This window comes from Cimex lectularius, unplaced genomic scaffold, assembly GCF_000648675.2.
Source record: "Cimex lectularius strain Harlan isolate CLEC.00 unplaced genomic scaffold, Clec_2.1 scaffold204, whole genome shotgun sequence".
NCBI lineage: Eukaryota > Metazoa > Arthropoda > Insecta > Hemiptera > Cimicidae > Cimex > Cimex lectularius.
Window position 1 is genome coordinate 247,865 of NW_019392743.1, and position 20,700 is coordinate 268,564.

Sequence of the window (20,700 nt, forward strand, 5' to 3'; positions counted from 1 at the left end):
TTATACACAATCTATATGGATCGAAGGAATGGCACCCTTGAATTAAGTGGGACAGAATCTTTTTGTTCATGCACTAGTGCTAGTTAAAAAGCAGTGAAATAAACTCATTTTTTTGTCATTAATTTATTTTCGTACCAAAGTTACAAAATATCTTATTTGGAATATAAATATTTAGATTTAAAAAAGAGTACATGTCGAGTGTGTGGATGAGTAGAAAAGTGTGTGTCAACTCTACCAGACCCATTTTTCTAAGGTTGGAGTGAATTCCCATTTGTCACCTTGGCCATAATGAGGGATACTTTTAAGAGAAGTCTTTGACCATTGGAAAGGTGCAACCTTAACAGTGTCGGAATATTCTGTATAAGGAGGACCCGCTGCTGCTTTAAATGCAGCATGACCAAGTGATATTTTGAGATCTATCAGACCATCGTATTCTCTAAATGAATCATTTGGGTCTTCATTTATCGCATGTACCCTGTGGACCTTGTTTCCTGTGCTTGGCCAACGTATGTCTTTTAATCTATCATTTGGCCCTTTCCCGTTGATCATACCGTTAAACATGTCTTGAAATCCCTTGTTGTGGACGTCAAGGTCATGATCGCCTTTGGCACTCTCTTCAGAAACCTGGTTAGCTACAAAATGAGCATGACTTTGATTCTTGATTTTGTGCGGGTTGTAATGGACAGAAAAGCCTGTGTCATCAACCATCTGGTATGTCATGTCACCGGTGATATTTAAAACAAATATATCACTCCTTCCTAAAGCTGTTATTTCTGGATGCCTCATAAGCTTCACCATGGTTTCTTCATCCACTACATCCTTTTGTCCTTTGCTAAGAACATCTAAGACTATTTTCATTCTATTGACCATGTATACTCCATCGCCTTCTTCATCATACCCTGACACGTTTCTCACCTCCTAAAATCATTTTTGTTTATTGAAGAAAGAAAATCTTTTTAATATATTTACAAAGTAGTAGGAAAAAACAACCAACCTCAAAATATGGCACTCCGTAGCTGACCCAGTATGAATAGTTGTACCAAATTTTTGACATGTCCCTTGAAACCGTTATACCTGGCATTTGCTCCAAGACCCACAGCTTTGGCATCCCCTGAACTGTTTCCACAACGAGCCATTGCTTGTTACCAGTGCCGCTATGATTCCTTGACATAATTTTCGTCCATGTTTTTGCATTCTTGGATAATCTATTGGCAGCAACTACCCTCGGTCCCAACATAAGCTGAAATATCGAACAGATTTACATAATGCAGACTAAAATTTCTATTAGTTTAATTTACTTGAAGCCTGATGCAAAAATTCCCTTACTCATTAAATTTTGACAATGCAAACTCAATTTCATAAGTTATGAACTGTGTCTATGAAGTGTACCGAATAGCTTCATTGGTTTGATTTTCTACAAAACACATTTGGGAATACGTATGCTTATTATTCAAAGGCTCTTGTTATTACTAGTAATAGCTAATAGAATAACTTTTAAAATATATTTTAAATGTGTTAGGGTTGTATCAAACAAACATACATTTTCAAGGTTGACTTTATCCCATAAAGAGTTGTTGTAATTTTTGATTGACGACCCAGCAATCGTCAGGTTGTTTTTGCCCAGGACGTGATAGAAGTCATCCTGCGAGTAAAGCGAACCGGGGTATGAGGTGAAAATTGTAGTGTTACCCGGTACGAGCAAGCTGTCTGAATGAGAGGTGTAATGAAAATTAAAGCTGTACTTCTTCTGTACCCTGAGCATTTCACTGTAACTGAATCAAAAGCTGGTCACACAATCGCATCTCCAAAACGGTCAAAATTTAAAAAATACAAATTCAGTTGTACTTAGGCACTTACTATCCAGCTGCTTCGTGGGCTAAAATAAAATTTGGCATGGAATTGGGCAAGTATTTGAGAAGAGCTATCGAATTGGCTGGACTTGCGGGATCGTAAGATTTGGTCACATTGTACTGAAATTCCAAATCTCGCAGATCACTGGCACTATTCATCCATCTTGAAAAATTAAAACATAATCAAACATAGTTTATTTGCTTAATAATGATAATAACAGTACTTAACACTAATCTCACCAAATGTCCTATGTTGCCCATAAAACAAAAAGTATATAAATACAGATAGTGTTTTAAGTTGTTGGCTGTTTTTATTGTATTTATTTTGAATTAAAATTCAGCGATTAATTACTTTGTTTAATTTTTTCTTTGTCAATCAAGAACTTGTAATATCTTACACAGAAAGATTGAAAAATATTAGTAGATCATTTACATCTTACTCATTTCAAAATTATCTTTATTTTTATAACCCATAAATGACTATTATTTATTTTTAATAATATGATTGACATACTTACATAAAGTCTACATGGGGAATGTTAAAAATTTTTTCTTTCCTGCTCCTAGATACACCATTCTTCCAACCTTCTTCTAATCCAGCAAGTTGTGTATAAAACATGTTAACCTAACACATAATTTATTTAGATAACTCTCTTCTAATTTTATGTATAATAATGATTAATTACTTGATGCCAGTAAGCATCAGTTGCATCTTTGATCTTTGCTTCCGCTTTCATTTTCTCAGCGTTCTCAAGCACCTTCCTTCTTATTTTATCACAGAATTCCTCCCTGTTTTTACATGTGTTTGCGACAGTGTTTTGCCAATGCCAGTAAATCATCCTCCAGCACAGACTACCTTCTAGCAGGCCTGCTGCATAAGCTTGTACCCAGTCTGGATAAGATGGTGTAGTCTGGATTTCTAAAGTAGCCCATCTTAAAAAGTCAATTTTTTAAAGATTTTTATTAAGTAAGAAATTAATGATGATTTCATACCCTGTGTGAGAGGAGTCCTCTCTATAATAAGCCCTTGCGACCCCTGGACTAATTTGTGTTGGGTCATTATTCTGACCCCAGTACCTCACACGGAAGTTAGAGCCTTGCTTCCAATAAACAGTCGCTGCATAAAACCCATCGTTTTTAGTTCTAAATAGAAAATAAAACAATAAATAAATGCAAAATTAAATAAACGCATTAAAAAAATTACAGAAAAGGCCTGAAGTACCAGATAACTAGAAAAGTTCTTTGGGTTTAAAATGTTAAATAATTGTCATACTTAAACTTAGTTTAAAAATATTTTATTTGGGAAAATAGTCTCCATCAGCATTTTGCCTTCTCCCGATGAATTATTAGACCAGTTATGCCCTTATAAAAGTTTACATCCTGTGATTTAAATATAAATTCAGCTCATTATCCAGGTGTTTGCGGTTATTGAACTTCCGATTGCATATATGAATGTCCATTTGCAAGAAAAGGTGAAATAAATTCGGGGCCAGGACTGGAGTATGGAAGGTGTGGTAGGATTCCCAACCTAGCTTTTTATTATCACCTCCTATGTCATTCTGCCTGTATGAGGTCTTATATTGTCCTCGTGAAAAATTACACAAGAACAGGTCTTTTCTGGGTCAAGTCAAGGGATAATTGTTGCAGTTGGCTTGAGTATATTTCTGTAGTGGTGGTTTGACCGAGTGGCAGGAGTTCATACCCCATCAAACACAAACCATCACCTTTTGTTGGTGAATATTTCCTTTTGTATCAATGGGACAGGTTCGTTTAGTAACAGCCAATGGTACGACCTGGCGTTACTGAGCAAGGTCTATTTTTCATCGCAATGCAGTCAAAAAATCTTTACTTTGGGCCTTGAAAGCAGTGAATGGCAAATGTTAAGAACCTGAAGTTTGTTACCATCGGTCAATTTATGAGGAGCCCATTTGCTAAGCTTCCACGTCGTCCCAAGTCGATGTAAGATAGAGATAGATAGAGAGAATAGTTTTATCACTTGCATTGAACAAGAAATAACTTCTAGCAAGTCCCTGTCATGTTTGGTTTGATTCAAGTTCGATAACTTCCCTCAATTTGTCATCATTCAAGACAGAAGGTCTACCAGACCATGGTTCGTCTTCAATCCCCTAATTCCCAGAAGCAAACTTTTTGAACCACTTTTGGGCAGTGTGCTCACTTATTGTTTCATCACCGAATGCAGTGAAAATTTTATGAGCTGTCTCGGCCACTCTAATAACAAGTGTAAATTTATACAAAAAGCACACAAAAATTATGGGTTTTGAAGCCTTGAGAAGAAGAAATATTTTATAATTTACTGTGAAATATTCAAGACACTTGATTAACAATAATTAAAACAATAAAAAATGAAAATTGCATAAACTTTTCTGGCTACGTGATAATTCCTGACATACGGTAGGCTTAACTCCATTCATTGTTTATTCAGTCATATCATTTTTTTGTTTCTTTACAATGGATACCAGGAACTGGGGAGGTCCCTCCCCGTGAGCACTGCAGCTGTACAGCTTATTGTACTTTATTCCTGGTTTCATGTTTTGGGAGCTCACAACACATGTGTGAATTGAGCCCTTGGTGTGCCAGAGTTCTTCCATCGAAGAAACCCATTTTTCAAGGGGTTGGGACCAAATTCATGGTTGCTGAGATCCGATCCCACTCCAGACCTTCTATTGATGAGTGCCGTGTCAATTTTTTTCAATTGCTGTCAGCAGTCCTCTTAGGCATCAGAAAAAAGTCCAGAGGCGATGGTGGGGATCGAACCCTCAACCGCGGGATCTTCTAACTAAGAGTCTGACACCTTAACAACTCGGCTACCGCGGCCCCACTGTCATACTGATATACTCAAATAAAATTAATTTAATAATGACGGAAACTAATAACATATATTATTTACAATGAGAAAAACTTGTTCTCAGTACCCAGAAAAGATAGAATTTTATCTTAAAAGTGCATAGTTCAAGTCAATGTAACTTTAAATAGCCATTCAATTTCTATAAATTACACTGATGTTATATAAATTTTACTGTTAGGGTAAAAAAATTTATCAGTAGAATAAATCTTTCAAATTTATATTTTGGATACATAAATTAATTTATAATGGAAACAACTTATACACTTGTTAACAAATGTTATATTAAAGGAAACAAGTTAACTTATTGTCTATTGTTATACTAATCGACTAAACAACTTTACATTTGAACCTGAAAACAATTGAAATTAGTATTTTATATGATAATGCAATATAGGGAACCAAGCAAAAATAGCGTGTAACTATTTTTTTGCAAATGGCTTAGGAAACGACTGAATCAGTTTTAAACTTAAGATTGAAATAGAAATGATTCCAATGGCAAAAGGTCGGAGAGATAGTGTTGGCTTAGATTTGTCTATTTATAGAGAAAGAATGCAGTCAAAAAGAGTCAGCAGTGAACTGTTAAATGTTGAACATCCCAAAGGTCAAGGCGCCTCGAGGAAGAACACACAGTAAATAAATAGAAATAAATTTTGTTGTCAAATGAAATGGGAAAAAGAAAGAATAGAAGACGACTCACACAGGAATTTCATAGAAGAATATTGCGATCACAGCCATGATGCCAACAACCCCCAAGAGGAAAAACGTCAACCTGGTCTGCTCCCAAGAAGCTCCGACTACTTTTAGCATGGCCATTCAAGATGTGTGTCTTCACTGAAAAATTTAAAAATTAAACTGTTTTTCTGATATTTTGAAAACAGACAAATGTACTTATTATAAATTATCATTAAAAAATAAAATATATAAACGTTAAAAGTTTTAAAAAGATTTTTATATTTTGTCATTATGTTCATTCAGTGGAAGGCGTGAAGCCAGAAGTTTGATATTTTAGACTGGCTTGGATTTTCGGTCAGTTTAAATTTCATCACTTTGTATATGTGAGGAGGAACTGTATTGGGATGATAGTTTTCAGTGAATACTGAACAGGGAATGGGGGATGGTAATGAAGTTACTAGGAAGTGGAGTTGTGCTCCCCAGGCACTGCAGCCTTTTGGTTTATTGTACCTTCCAAGTTCCCTCGATCGACTCAATACATCTTCTTAGAAGTATTAGGTCATTGACATACTGCTACAATTTCATTCCCTAGGTTTTTTGTGTACGCAAGGTTATGTCTCCATTGAGCTGTTGCTTTGCATTCAAAGTTGATACGGGTGGCTGTTTCTCCTCCTCATTGCATAATCTGCAAATTGGATCATCGTTGCATCTGCCCATGTTATGTAGATGTTTTCTCAGATGCCAGTGACTAGTCCTATCGCTCCTCTGAATATGGCCCTCTCCAACTACAGCAGTGAGTTTGCTAGTCTTGGTGGCGGTTGTTTTAGAATAAGTTTACTGTGTCTAGTATCCCAAAAGTTTATCAACTTCTTTTGTTTTATTTGGATCCACTCTGTGATGGAAGGAGTAGAGAATGGGACCAATGATGCTGCCTTGAGGAACACTCATCGCAGCATACTGGATAGGAGGGAAGGCGGAGGTGATTTGCTGGGATTTGATCCTCTATCTCTTGAACCATTCTTTCAAACAGGAGAAATTGTCCTGGAGGTTTCTGAAAGCCACTACCTGGTCTGGATTTGATGAAAGGATTACGGTATCATTTGCACATGTGGATAATGTGACAGTATTGATATCAATGTCTACAGTTACACTGATTTCATATGATACATATACATATGTGTATGTAGTATATACTGATAGGATCAAGGATGCTGCTTTGCAAAACACCTGCTTCAGCAGTGGGTGTGGGGGAAGGATGTTCAGATGAAAGTACTTATCGGACAGGTAGGATTTTAGAAAAAGGTAATAAGTGAATGGGGTAGAGTGAGGTCACCTGAACCATATATAGGGGCTTCAGGAGTAAGTAATGACAACCTACCGATGAGGCCATATTTATTTTCAGACGAGTTAATCTTTCATGTTCGAATTTCAAATACAAAGCAAAAAGGTACAGAACTAGGAACACAAAGTTTAAAAGTACAATTAACTCCCTGTCCAACAAATTTCATTCATAGATTTTTGCGCGATTATAGATAAAATCATATTTATCACCACACATGATAGATAAAGTATATTTAAATGGCGTCCAACTTGTTGCGCAATGTTTAGTGTCAAATACTGATTTTTAACCGATAAATTGTCCTTTTCTGAGATTGTTTTTTTCCAAACAATTGTGAAATCACACAACGGAATAATTTCGTTTAGACTAGAAGGGAAAAACACGACAAGGACGTAAGAGTTAAGAAAATTTTAACAACGACAACAATAATTATACCCAAAATTTGGACTGATGGTTTATAATAAAAACTTATTTATAAGTAAAATGTTTTACTAATTTATATATTTACTACTTTTTTAGACAGAAATGAAAAACTGATTTTATCTGTTTATCTAAGTCGATGTTCCTCGGATTTCTGTATTGATATAGTAACGGTAATAATAAAAGCCAATTTTAAACAGAAATGAAGAGAATGGTTCTTTTTTACGTAAGTAACAATGAGAAAAATCAAATTTCACGTGTATACAGTATGTAGTGATTGCCTAAGTAAATGTTAATTTCTAAAGGTATACATATACGTTAGAATTATACTGCAGTACTGCTGCAGTGAAAGAAATGGGGAAAAAATAAAAAATAATTGTAACGTTTTACATTTTAAAATAATAATCCCAATGCTACACAAAAAAAAGTACAAAGTTCATACAAACTAGAAATAAAATAATTATACCGAATATTTCCGACACGTCCCCTTCAACATCTCTAGAACGAATGTCCCTGGCTAGGGAAATTATCGGATATATGGCCAAAGGTCAGAAAATAATAACAAACTTTAATCAAAACAGGCAAAAATGCCGAAGGAAATGCCGTCCCCGAAGAAACCGCTTTTCTGTGATGATTCGACGACTGGGACGATGCCAACTATTTCATTCACTACGTGGGAAATAAAAAAGGAAATGCGAATTTTCAAATTCACCTTTAAAACGCCGACTGTGTGTTTCCAATGACAAGACAAGTGTTAAAATCGTACTTTTCCATGTGTGTTTGCTCTAATTGTTTCACTAAAATCGAACGACGCCCTACCCTTTTTATTAATTGAACTGCTTATATCCTCCCAACTCTTCTTCACAGTTGGGAGATAAGTAATTGTAAAGCAATTAACATAAAAAACCAATGTAAAAGGCATTTTAATAAATTTTTCCAATCTTCAAATCTTTGTTTTTTATACTTTTGATAATACTGTTCAGAAGTGAATAAATCAATGATGAAATGTCATGTTGATATAAGTGGGCTTATCATTTCAATAGACCAAAACCGTATATACAAATTTCTTATAATTTTCCTTTCTTTCCTTCTATTCAACACGATTGATAGATAGATAGATTTTAAATCGAAATTCTTACCGAATTGTACGATTTAATTTATAGTTTTCCGCAGTTTGATGCATATTCTGTTATTATAAACACACTCACACACACGGTGGTGGCCCATGTAGATTGACATACAATACAGACAGAAATTGACGCAGACAAATATAAGAATACAGGGAGTCAAAGAGAGTAGAAACACATGGATGGACAAAACTATGGGTATATCTTGTACGTATGTAAGTAAATTAATAAATAGAAATAGTGAAATAGAAGAAAATAAAATAAAAATATATATACTTAGATAGATAAAAGAGAGATAGATAGGCAAACACAATGGAATAGATAAGTGAACAGTTAGAAAAAAGAAAAGCGGATAAATAAATAGAGGTACATATAGATTGGTAGATAGATGAAGATAGAGATAGATAGATAAAAGAAAGATAAATAGGCAAACAAAGTTGAATAGATAAGTGAACAGTTAGAAAAAAGAAAAACGGATAAATAAATATAAGTAGGAATAGATTGGTAGATAAATAGAGATACAGATTAGATACATAGATAAAAGAGAGATTAAAAAAACCAGCAAAGTTGAATAGATAAGTGAATAGTTACAAAAAATAAAAACGGATAAATAAATAGAGGTAGATATAGATTGGCAGATAGATAGAGATAGATAAAAGAGAGAAATAGACCAACAAAGTTGAATACATAAGTGGATAGTTAGAAAAAAGAAAAACGGATAAATAAATAGAGGTAGATATAGATTGGCATACAGATAATAAAGAGAGTAAGTGACTGAGAGTGGGATTCAGATAAAGATGTAAGAGACATCATAATAATTTAATAATAAACAATGCTTTATTCAGAATATAAAAATAAAGTAAAATTACACCATATACGATTTGCGACATTAATTAGAGAAAGGTTCCGTGATCCGTCTGCCAAATATGTAGATGGAGATATATAAAGATAGGTAGGACGAACGAAAGAGAGAGAGAGAAAGAGAAAAATATAGAGGGTGAAGGGGAAAGAAAGAGAGGGGGGAGAAGAGTTAACGAGAGTGAGAGCCAAACATAGATATATATACAAAATAGGTGGTGCCTTAAAGCTAGAATTTACAATAGAATTTTTGAATTTTTAATAGCTAGAAATTTTTAGCTAGAAAGAAATTGAGAAAAGTACAGATAGTCAAGAAATAGGTAGGTATAAGACTATATAATATATAAAAATTTTACTATCTTGTACAATTTAATTGATGATTTTCCTCAGTAATCCATGTTCTGTTACTACTGACTCATAAATAAAAGTTCACAGGGTAGCCGATATATATAATATATCACAAACGTGTTTTATTCTTTAAAAGATCGTTGTTCAAATGTGTGTGCGTGCGCGTGCACGCGCGCGATACTTTTGAAAAACTGGAAAATATAACTAAAATCATACCTAATGATGAAAGAGGTCGCAAGAAGATCGAAGGCAATAAAGATAGAACATAATTGTCATAAAATGAACCGTACCATAGCTCAGAACAGAGAATACAGAATAGGATCTTCAAATTTCAAAATCATCAATTCCAATTCGATCTGTAATGAAATTCAACTAGTGCGTTACAAAATTAACACTGATGACATACTGTTCTGATCTTCTTTATATCTTTGATAGAAGACAAATTAATTAAGTCTTATCGACTAGGCACTTAAAAATAAAAACATTTTGAGATTAATTAGATTGTCCGCGCGTTTAATTGTTTAAAAAAATTGTAGATAAACCCTTACCTTAAACTACGGAGATACTTCAGCCCATTGAGCGTTGTTCTGTCGAGGATCCTTGGATGCCCACCACCAGGTGAAGTTGGCTACCACTGGTGTCGGTCCTGAAAAAACCCAACAAATTCATTAATGAAGTGATAACATAGCCAAACCGGAATAGATTAAAAGAGAACAGTACGCTTTCAAGCATAAATGAAAAGCGTGACTGGACGAGGCTTGTTCGTTGACGACTAGAACGTTCTAGAGCTTTGTTTTGGCTATGAGAGCCCGTGGTCGTTTTGCCAGGTTGGCCGAACTAATGAATCTATAAATTGATACGGCAACAAACAAATGTATAAAATAGCGTTTCATTTTGTTTATCGTGGTTACGTTTTTTCACCAGAGACTAAAGGAGGCTTATTTTGGACTGAAAGAAGCTGTTTTAAAGAGCGGCAAATTTTTAGCATGAACATTTCAACGTTCTTGATTCCTAAACCTTTTGATTTGAGTGCGAACCCAATCTGGGAGCATCGTCCTGTTTGTTGAAAAAGCTCTCATGTTATTTGGGTTCGCGTTTGAATCTGGCCGCTTTGAAATTTCACTTGGTTACTGCACGAAAATGTAAATTACGAAGCTGGAAGTCACTCTTCATTTTATATCAAGTTTAAATAATTTATCCATCGGCCTCATTCCAAAATTGCAAAATAGACGTAGCCACAAAAAAAAGAAATAAATAAAAATCCATCTATATCCATCCGTATTGGTATATCTATCTCTATCTATATATCGAACTCTGGTCACCTTTATCTACCAAGCTATCGTCTAATTTCTTTCTCTCTCTCTCTTTCTCTCTCTCTCACTCACTCACTCTCTCTCTCTCTCTCTCTCACTCTCTCTCTCACTCACTCTCTCTCTCTCTCTCTCTCTCTCTCTCTCTCTCTCACTCACTCTCTCTCTTCCTCTTTTTAACTGTAGCCATCTATTTATCTGTCTATCTATCTATTTATCCAACCTTATATCTCTCAATCTACTTATCAATCTGTTTATTTTTCTTTATATCTATCTAAATATCTAGCTACTTATTTATCTATCTACAATACTTATACATATAGCTATTTTACTTTTTCGTCTTTCTCTTTCTATCAGCCTGTCTCTTTTTTTATGTCCGTTGTTAATGCTCTGTTACTACTTGTCTTTCTATACAACACCTAACATAAAAATAAGCAAGTTATTAAAGTTGTGTTTACGTTTTTAAGACATTTATTATGTTTATACCTAGTTATTATGTAATAAACAAATAAATAGAAGTGCGGTTTTTTGCCTTTCAGTTATACAATCTATTCTAAAAATTGATTATAAAATTTTGACTATGAATTTTTATATCAGGTAGTTTAGTTGATTTGTTCTATTGTATGTATTTTGTACGAACATTATGAAAATAACTTTCGATTATAAATGTTGACACATCTCCCGGATGAAAGTTCTTTATAGGTCAGAAAGAAAAAACCCGTCAAACAAACTTTACAAACACGGGAATTATAAATATTCAGTTGTTTTTGTTTAAATTAGCTTCGTGTAAAAGTAGACCGTTTGAAAGAGCTTCGGCCAGTGTCGCAGTTGTAGAAAATAATAATAAAACCGCAGGACTCATCTGCGACCTGGCCTCTTTTCTCTTAATACATTCATAAAACCCTCGGGAAATAAACATCCGTTGGGTTGATACCTCGGCCCAGTCCTTCGCGTTCCAACTATAAGGATGACTCATGCCAGCAGCTTTGGAACAGGTTTCTCCGAATCCGAAATGTATCAAGCGACGATATACTTCCGACGTTTCGGAATGAGAAATGGTGGTAAACAACTGAGAAATTCAATCGATCATAGCAAGCGATGAAATAAAGTCAAACACCCACGACGGGGGAAATCCACTGGAAACCCAATGTTTTGTTAACTGAGAATTGTTTGGTGTCACAGTTTGTTAAAACACCTGTTCAAAAGTTAAATAAGAGTTTATAAAGTTATAACATTTAACACATCTCGACTTGTACCGTGCAATAACCAATATGGCAATGAACCATGAACCCAACGTTACCCTAAAGACCTTAAGATTAGATTGTACAGGAACCGGCCTCTTTACGACCTGCGCACCGCAACCAGTATTGGTTGAGTATACATCTCCATTTTTTTATCTAGAGTTCCTCGTTAAGCTTAACACTTTTTACCAGACCCCAAATCATGGACTCTCGTGTGCATCCTTCCTGCTTCGCTGTTTCTTCTTCTTCTTGGCAATATCTTCACAGGCTTCTTTCTGCCTCTCTGCGTTTATACATATGCCTCCGGAGTCTGCAGTTATTCTAGTATTTGCATGGGCTACATTCCCATTGAGCGGAGGACTTATTTTTAAATAGCTCTATACTAAGCTTGATGATGATAGTGGTGGTAGATACTAGGAAGTGGGGTTTTATTCCTCAAGCACTGCAGCCTTCTTACTTACTTATTGGGTTGTCTTATCACTCTCTGAGATTGCCAATCTTGGTGAAGGTTGATTTAGCATAAGTTTACTGTGTCTACCACCTCTAGAGTTTATCCACTTCTCATTTTACCTTTTTTGGATCCGTTCTGTGATGGAAGATTCAGTTTGTTTTTGTTAATCCAAGAATAGGGCCAGGGCCTAAACATGGTCTTGCAGATCCTCCTCTGGCCAGTGTGTCTGCTTTTTTCTACCCAAAATTACTGACATTTTTGATGTGATTTGTTTACATGCTAATGCTTTAATGGCTATCCGATCTTATGAGGATCTTATAAATTGTTGGAATTTATTTCAGCATGAAAGACCGAGGTGTACTTCCCTAATGAGTTTGATTGCTCATCCGGTTACTTAATTTGATTTGGAAACAATCTGTGAACCACATTGTTTCTAACGTCCTCCTGAATTCTAGGATGTTGTAAAGAGGGTTTCCGTGATCATGTAGTTTATTATTTATTGTTATGTGCCCGAAGTGTTTAGTTCCCATCCGGTTTGTTTCTGGAGCCTAAATTCCAAGTGAGGTAGGTTCAGGTTCAGCAGTGTTTTTAATGCAATTGACGATGAAATCACATAAGAGTTTTCGTCTACATTGAAGCAAATAAGGTAGCCAAATATTTGTTCGGTAACTACATAACAACGATTTGTGATTTACTGCACTTTCAAACTCGATCTGAACATTCTATTTTAAAGGTCGACATGGCCTCTTCGAGTTATGCAAAATCATTGATTTGTCAGCAGGATTTGTTGTTGTTTATTTTTGCTGTTTTAAATAAATGTGACGCCAATGTTTTTTATGTAAGGTTCAATGCTAGGAAAACCTTGGATCTTTAATGAACCTCGATTAGGTCGCTTTTCATTGGTCGATGATGCTAAATTCCTCAAGACTCGAGAGTACAAGCCAGGATTTGTAAACCATATGTTAGCATGGACATGTCTCTGCGGCTTGGGTTAGAAGCCTGAAAGTCGCGCTGCAATGATGACCCCCGACTCTCCTTTCTTACGTGCAGTATTGGGCACTATAGCACCATGGGTGTATTGTCTTTCCGAGGCATCATGCCACCCAGAGGGCCTGGCAGTTCCCGAGCAGAGACCTCCAGCACGGACAATCAACTTCCTACCACATGCAGACCTATCCACCTATCTTTTCCTGTTTGGATTTTACGGTTCGAACAATGATGAACTAAACAAGCTCCTATAGACCGTGGTGGTCCTAAACCCTAAATTTGTTTGGTAGTTGAATGGAATGGGAAACTATCGGCCATAATTAAGCTCACCGCCTTCCCACAAAAGTTGATGACCAGAATAATAAACCAAAATTAAATTTTATGATTTGTTAGTCATAAAAAATCGCATCGATAGTTAAAGAAATTTGTTCCAAGAAAAATGATTTCGGAAAAGGAAACTACAATGAAAAAAAGGATATTTTTCGAAATATTCTATCCACTCTGAACAGTCACACTTCTAGGGGGGGGGGGGGAATAGTTTTTTGCATGGGATAAAACTATAAAGCTATCTGGCATTTAGAGCTTGTAAAAAATGGCAGGGAAATCCTTCTCGGCTTCGATAGAATATAACGAAGTTTGAAAAGAGAAATGAAAAAGTGCTACATACAAGACAAATTACGCGTTTCATTCGACGCAGACAAAATACGCAAAAATGAAAGGTGTCTTCCCTCACCCAATTTATAACCCTGATGACCATGGTATATAGTTGCTTATTGTTTTACACTTGCAATAATTAAAACTACTATAATATGAAATTTGGGGGGGGGGATAAATGATAATGATTCCGTCGAAACCGATGGGTATGTATGTTAGGAAATAATGTCTTATGTTTTGACGAATACAATATCTATGTATATTAAAAAGGTTTCGAATAGAGCCACTTATATTAAATTTTAAAAGTTGATATTGAACCAACACACTTTTCTCTAGGTATGAGTTTAATTAAAGAATTAGATTTGCCAATTTATAAAGATTCGATATGGAATTATTGTGTAATTAAAAAGGAAATAAACCGAAGAGACTTGATCTATTGGATAAATGCAAAATTTTCAATTCCCGTTGATTGACATTTCAAATAAAAACCAAATCATCTCCTCTTTTATCTCCTCTTTAATAATTATTATTATGGTTTTACGACTCACTTCTTCAAATATTAACAGGATTTAACATATAAATAGAGCCTCGTTTAAAAAATAAAAACGGCTGACGTTTCAAGTTTGAGCCGGCGTTAGCCAAGGACAGAGTCGAAGGACGATGATAGGGGATCGGTTGCACAGGACGACCACGTGTCTCATGGAGTCGTGTCCCATGGATTCACCTGACATTTGTTTCATAAGCTTTAGCTTTTTCAGTTCTGATTCGGCTTTTTCTTTTGCTTCTTTTGAAAGTTTATGGAGAACCTTCCTGCTTTAATGTTTCAAAATAGTCATACTAATCGCATGAATGTAGTTTATTATCGTCGGGATGGGAATATATCTTGGATAGATTCCAAATAAATTTTTGCTTTTTCTAGTTCCTCTTTTAATTTTTGCTCAATATGTATTTTGGATTTTTCAGCTTGCCAGCTAGCACTCATATCATAAGAAAGAGATTCAAGTTTTTCTAATTCATCTGTTAAGAGGATAATTTTCTTGCAAGCCAATTTGAGCCGACTTGCCCATGCATCCCAAGAATAATAGCAAACATATAACTCTATCCAAAAAAGAAGTAATGTCATATTTAACTACTACTACTAAATGGTTATTGGTGTTTGATAATTTAAAAGTTAATGAAAATAAAAAAGTTTCTCGTCTTAGTAAATTATCTTTTAAGTCAGATAATTCCTTTTCCATAATGGGCCAGTAAACCAAGCGAATTCCATTCCACGAGAAATCGCATGTTGGCGTTTTATTTATTCTCTTACCGGCCGTTGTCCAAAGAAGGAAAAAATTCTTATGGCCTTATCAGGTTATAGACTATTTGCCAAGATTGCCAGATAGTTTGCCCAAATCCAATCAACAAGGCAAGTGATTCAAAGCTAACTTTGTGTCGGTTCAATTTTATACACTATTGATCCATCAGTTACAAGTTTTAGTAGAGATACGTAAATAGATAAAACAAAGTTAGAAAGGCGTACAAAATTGAATATTTGATTTAATTTAATAAACAAAATAGTTAAATGGATAGATACAGTTATTAGAAAGAGTAAGTGACAGTGAGAGACAGAGAAAAGAGAGAGAGGCAGAGAAAGATAAGCAGACAGAGAGAAAAAGAGAGTAAAGAAAGCAAGTGATAGTGCGGGAGGGATAACATAATCAGATAGCCAGACCAAGATAGACAAACAATTTGTAGACTGTTCGACAAAACCAGCAATAGGTAGACAAAGGTAGGGAAATATATTTAGACACAGACAAGCAGAGGTAGGGTCCAGAAGTCAGAGGGCTAAATACAGACAAAGGTGGATGAGGCCAAATTTAAAGGCTTAGGAAGACAGATATGTATGAATAGATCTATAAATAGATAGATGAATAGATATAGGGTTAGATAGACGAGATGGAGAGAGAGCGAATGAAAGAGAGAGAGAGAGAGAGAGATGATAAGGAGAGAAGTGCGTCAGTGTGGGAGTCAGACACAGATAGAGAAATATATAACGTAGAGACTGACATACAGGGTGGGTAGAACCAATTTTAGGGAAAGTTATTAAGAGAGATAAAATCGAGACAGAAATTGATGCTGACAAATAAGAGAATAGAAGTAGTAAGAGAGAGATAGAAAAGCAGATATGTATACACGGATAGATTAAATAGAGATAGAGATAGAGATAGATAGATAGATAGATAGAGAGGGAGAGAGAGAGAGAGAGAGAGAGAGAGAGAGAGACAGACAGACAGACAGACAGACAGACAGACTGACAGAGAGAGACTTCTCGCTATTTTTGAAAAAACCAAATGACCTTTATGTATTTCCAAACGCAAATGTAGTTTAAAATTTCCAAAAAAGCTCATTCTTNGAGAGGGAGGAGAGAGAGAGAGGAGAGAGAGGGAGGAGAGAGAGAGAGAGAGGGAGGAGAGAGAGAGAGAGAGAGAAATTAGTCGATAGCTTAATAGAAAAAGATGACCAGACCGAGAGTTCGAAGTATAGATAGAAATTGATATACCAATATGATTTTTTTTTTGCTATGACTATTTTGCAATTTTGGAAGTGAGGCAATGTTCCACAAAATTCAACTAATGTAAATGGGCGCTTTTTATCTTGACAATATATAGAATGTATCATTAAAATGCCAGATCCAATAAAAATAGAAAGAAATCGAAAAAAACAACGAACGAACTGAAACGACCAACAACAAAAACTGGACTTGTTTTATGTCAATGTGACCTTATACTGTTGATTAAAATGTCTTCGACTATGAAAATGTAAGAGGTTTGAAAAGAGTTGATGAACAAACTGACGAAAAATCTAATAGAAGAAAACAAAATTAGGGTTTTCCATTATTTTTTTATGGTTTATAAATTGTCAATTAAAGTATTGTTTGACAATCTCTGATTCATATAAAACTGATCAATTTTAGTGTAAATAACCGTCTTATAACAAAGAACGACGATTTATTTTTGCAACACTGTTTTTTTTATATAAAATAGAAACAAACGATAAAAATCTTTTATCGCCAGTCAATAAAAAAATGGGAACTTAATCTATAAGGATCGAATGGTTTAGCCAATGAAATCACACAATCGGTTCTGAATAGAAAATATTTTTCTTATCTCCACTGTGAAAGTGTTTACGCCGATAAATTTACCGACTTCGTTGTTTAAAAGGTACTATTTACGAATAGATAACCTTCTGAGAAAACTTGAAAAAACAAAACGTAAAAGAAATTTCAGAGAGATAGCGGCTATTTAATCTTAACTAAGCCATATTTTGCAATATCCGTGTTGGACATATCGGCCGATGTTTACTGGACTAAGTTCACGAATAAATTAAAAACAATTTTAACTTTTGTTCATTTAACACAGACAAATCCACCCACCTTACCTTCACTCTTCGTAAAAAGATCTACTTAAATAATATTACTCTCCCAACGCGGACAATGTGCTGTACCTCGGCTGTACATTGACAAACTCCTGAGATCTTCCACGACTTCTTAACAAATGTTCTGATTTACTTCTCAAAAATAAAAGGTTGCTTTACAACACCATAGTTAAGTCTAAATGGACTTACGGACTGGAAGTGTGGGGTACAGCCAAACATTCCAACATCCCCCGTATTCAAACTACCCAATGCTTAATCAGGCGAAAAATACTAGATGCTCAGCATTTTATGTATCGAACCTAACAACACATACAGACTGAAATATTCCTTTCCTTCAAGATGAAATCCGTTCCCGTTTCCGCAAAATTTCACAAAATCTTCCCAACCACCGTAAATCAACTCATCAGAAACCATCGAACCCTCCTCGCCGACTGAAGAGACGATGGCCGCGAGATCTCCTTGGAACAGACGTTGGTATCATTGGAGTACTACCAATGGACATTTTCTCCACTTTTATTTTTAATTTTGTGTATATTTCCTTTCCCATTGTTACATGTTACCAGTAGTTGCAATGTACTACAAATAAATTTTAAAAAATTGTCCAGAAAAAGATTACAAATTAAATTTCCAATTTATTATCAGTGAGTGTTTTATCTTAAATAATTGCATTAATTCGTTTCGCTTATCAAAGAAACTCAAGCATTTTATTGCCGTTCCAAAACATAATCCCGAAAAATATAAATGAACATGAACAATGCATATGTAAATCACGCAAAACTATAACATAAATATGTACAAATGAAACTTTTTTTGGTTTCTAGAGCGTCTTGCCGAAAAAAATTTAATTATGCAATTTCTTTTTTAATTTGGCTTTTTGTCTGTATTTGTGCATGTAATTCGATATAAATGATATATTTCAATTAATTAAGGTTTTTAGTTGAGAAAAAAAGACAGTGTCACGAGCGGGATTCGAACCCACCATCTTCGGCTAGATACGCCGCTGCTCTACCACTTGAGCTATCGTGACCTTTTTTATCTCAAGTAAAAATCTTAATTAATTGAAATATATTGATTGGCCAAGCGGACCACTAAAACTAGTGAATTTAGGGAGTAAATGATATATCTATATATATATTTTTTTTAACGAGGGTATTTCAACTAAGAGGTTATATGCACCGTCTGGGAGTCGGTGTTCATGAGAAAAGCCCATTCGTAAGTATGCCGGTTCGAAAGCAGGCCTTTGGATTCAAAACCGGGACTTTACAGTGATGAGCGCCGTGTCAACGCCTAAACCGTTGCGGCCACCGACGCCCAACTGTTGAATTATTGTCTTTTTAGTCTTGTATGGGTAGTACATGGGGTCTTTTGAGTGGATGGGTTTTATTTATGTCTGCTATCCAAGTAAAGCCCAAGGTTTTGGAAGGAGAGATTCCATGTTGGTTCATGTTCACTGGCAAGTCTGTTTGAGCGTTTTTGTTCGTTCAACTTGATCCACCACCGAGTGCTTTATGAGGTCCAGTTGTTCTTGTTTTTATATGCTTGAACTCTCGTACGATTTAACTCTTCGCACTTCCCAGTTGTTCTTGAATTACTAGTTCGGCAAGAAATGCAGAGTCGGCCGTTTCCCAGCAAGAGTTCCCAGTGTCATCCCTGCCCTTCCTACGGCTTCCCTTCGGCCACTCTATCATCTTGGGATCATACCCAAAAGTACATGTCTCGGTTTGGCCAAAACCTATGGTAGCTTATCGAGCTTCCGAAGCGGGTTGAATAATAGGTCATGCGGCCATAAATTAAGGTCGTGCACAGCAGCGAGTCAGTTTCAGAAGTGTCGCCCTGTGTTCATCTTGTGGACGATGAACTTCGATTTTGCAAATTTAAGCAAGAGAAAAGCAGAATGGAAGCACAATAATGTAATAATAATCATATGGACGGTGGGAGAGATTTCTCAAGATTCATCTATTCATGATAAAAAAATGCTAATTGAATATAATTTCTCGTTCAAGAGTATCACGAAAGTGACGAAATACTATTCTAGATAGTTGAGTGAACCAATTAATATAATTTTTTTTAAATAAGTGTAAAGAGTTCGGAAAAATTCCAGGGGTTTTATAATTTATTGTAACATTGTGAAATGCTGAGCAAAGTAATTAATAATAACCAAGCTAATAGTTTTTATATCATGAAACTATGTACTACAATAATTATTGACAGGCAATAAAAGAATTATTAATAAATAATTGAAATAATGAAATAAATAAATTTTCTAAGATGAAATCTCAGAACGCATTTATTATACTTAATTAAAATATATTATTAATTAGAATGAAATTACGATTTATTATATCAAAGATTTACAAATTTTATTTTAAGATGATAGGGAAGGAAATCAATTGTCTTTTTCCCAATAAGCCTATTGTTTATTTCCTACCCATCATCTTATTATGGAGTTCAAAAAAATCAGGATGGACACCATCAAAAAATTAAATTTTATTGTTAGCAAAGTACAAAAGTAGAACGGGTAGAATTTGCCAAATCACTTACATAAGTGTTTGGAGTTTACTTTAAATTCAAAACAATGCTGTTGAAATGGGGGTTTCCCTTGTGTATGGTTTATGTAAGAATTGGTGGGATTTGTTGGGTGATGTCAGAGACAATTGGATTAAAGATCTTCTACCAAAGAGAAAATGTCGTATTGGATAGATTCCAAATGCCCTGGTAGAATAGGGACACGTGGTATATTATATTACGAAATAATCTTGCCAGTTTAATATATGTATATATATGTATTTGTAGATTATACAACATGATTTTGAAGAGGTTTTGTCCAAATCAAGTGATAATCTTTTGATCAAGTGATAATTTTTTGTAAACAGTATTTTAAAGATAATTTTCGATTTCACTCACCAACGATATATCGTGTGCGCTGGGAAGCAGGCTTTACCATCACAAGAGCGATGTATTTTTGTACGAACGTCCACTTTGCTGCGTACAAACGGTTCTCTGCCCTAGAACAGACTGAAGCCTGAACAATCAGCACATGAGAACGGAACGTGACATGTTCTTCCTCCCCACCGGGCTGCCCGGATCCCACCACGGCGCCGTTGATCGGCCATAAACGCGAAATGGTTAAGTTCGGAATTTTTCAGAGGACATCGGCTGT

The 20,700-nt window shown here is 35.2% G+C and overlaps 1 protein-coding gene across 3 annotated transcripts; it reads right to left on the reverse strand.

Moving 5' to 3' along the window:
- Positions 1–117: 117 nt before the first annotated feature.
- Positions 118–20,579, reverse strand: LOC106663711 (putative phospholipase B-like lamina ancestor). Of its 3 annotated transcripts, XM_014388765.2 has the most exons (11): positions 20,445–20,579; positions 10,029–10,126; positions 9,697–9,836; positions 5,414–5,547; positions 2,844–2,993; positions 2,537–2,783; positions 2,369–2,475; positions 1,858–2,013; positions 1,541–1,772; positions 995–1,240; positions 118–918 (listed from the first exon to the last, which is right to left on the reverse strand). In XM_014388765.2, exons 4-11 carry the CDS (start codon positions 5,527–5,529, stop codon positions 232–234), a joined length of 1,941 nt encoding a protein of 646 aa, XP_014244251.1. In that variant the 5' UTR covers positions 5,530–5,547; positions 9,697–9,836; positions 10,029–10,126; positions 20,445–20,579; the 3' UTR covers positions 118–231. The 3 variants fall into 3 exon arrangements, with proteins under 3 accessions (XP_014244251.1, XP_014244250.1, XP_014244252.1); XM_014388764.2 differs by lacking the exon at positions 9,697–9,836 and having other exon boundaries at positions 20,445–20,578; XM_014388766.2 differs by lacking the exons at positions 9,697–9,836; positions 10,029–10,126; positions 20,445–20,579 and adding an exon at positions 7,614–7,715.
- Positions 20,580–20,700: the final 121 nt, after the last annotated feature.

What these genes read in the sequence shown, in the direction of transcription:
- LOC106663711 (XM_014388765.2), bottom strand. Translation starts at nt 5,529, where the DNA reads ATGGCCATGCTAAAAGTAGTCGGAGCTTCTTGGGAGCAGACCAGGTTG. An exon ending in TTCTTCTATGAAATTCCTGT is followed by an intron (nt 2,994 to 5,413) that starts GTGAGTCGTCTT and finishes TTTTCTATTTAG; the next exon opens with AACTAAAAACGATGGGTTTT. An exon ending in ACGGAGTGCCATATTTTGAG is followed by an intron (nt 919 to 994) that starts GTTGGTTGTTTT and finishes AAATGATTTTAG; the next exon opens with GAGGTGAGAAACGTGTCAGG.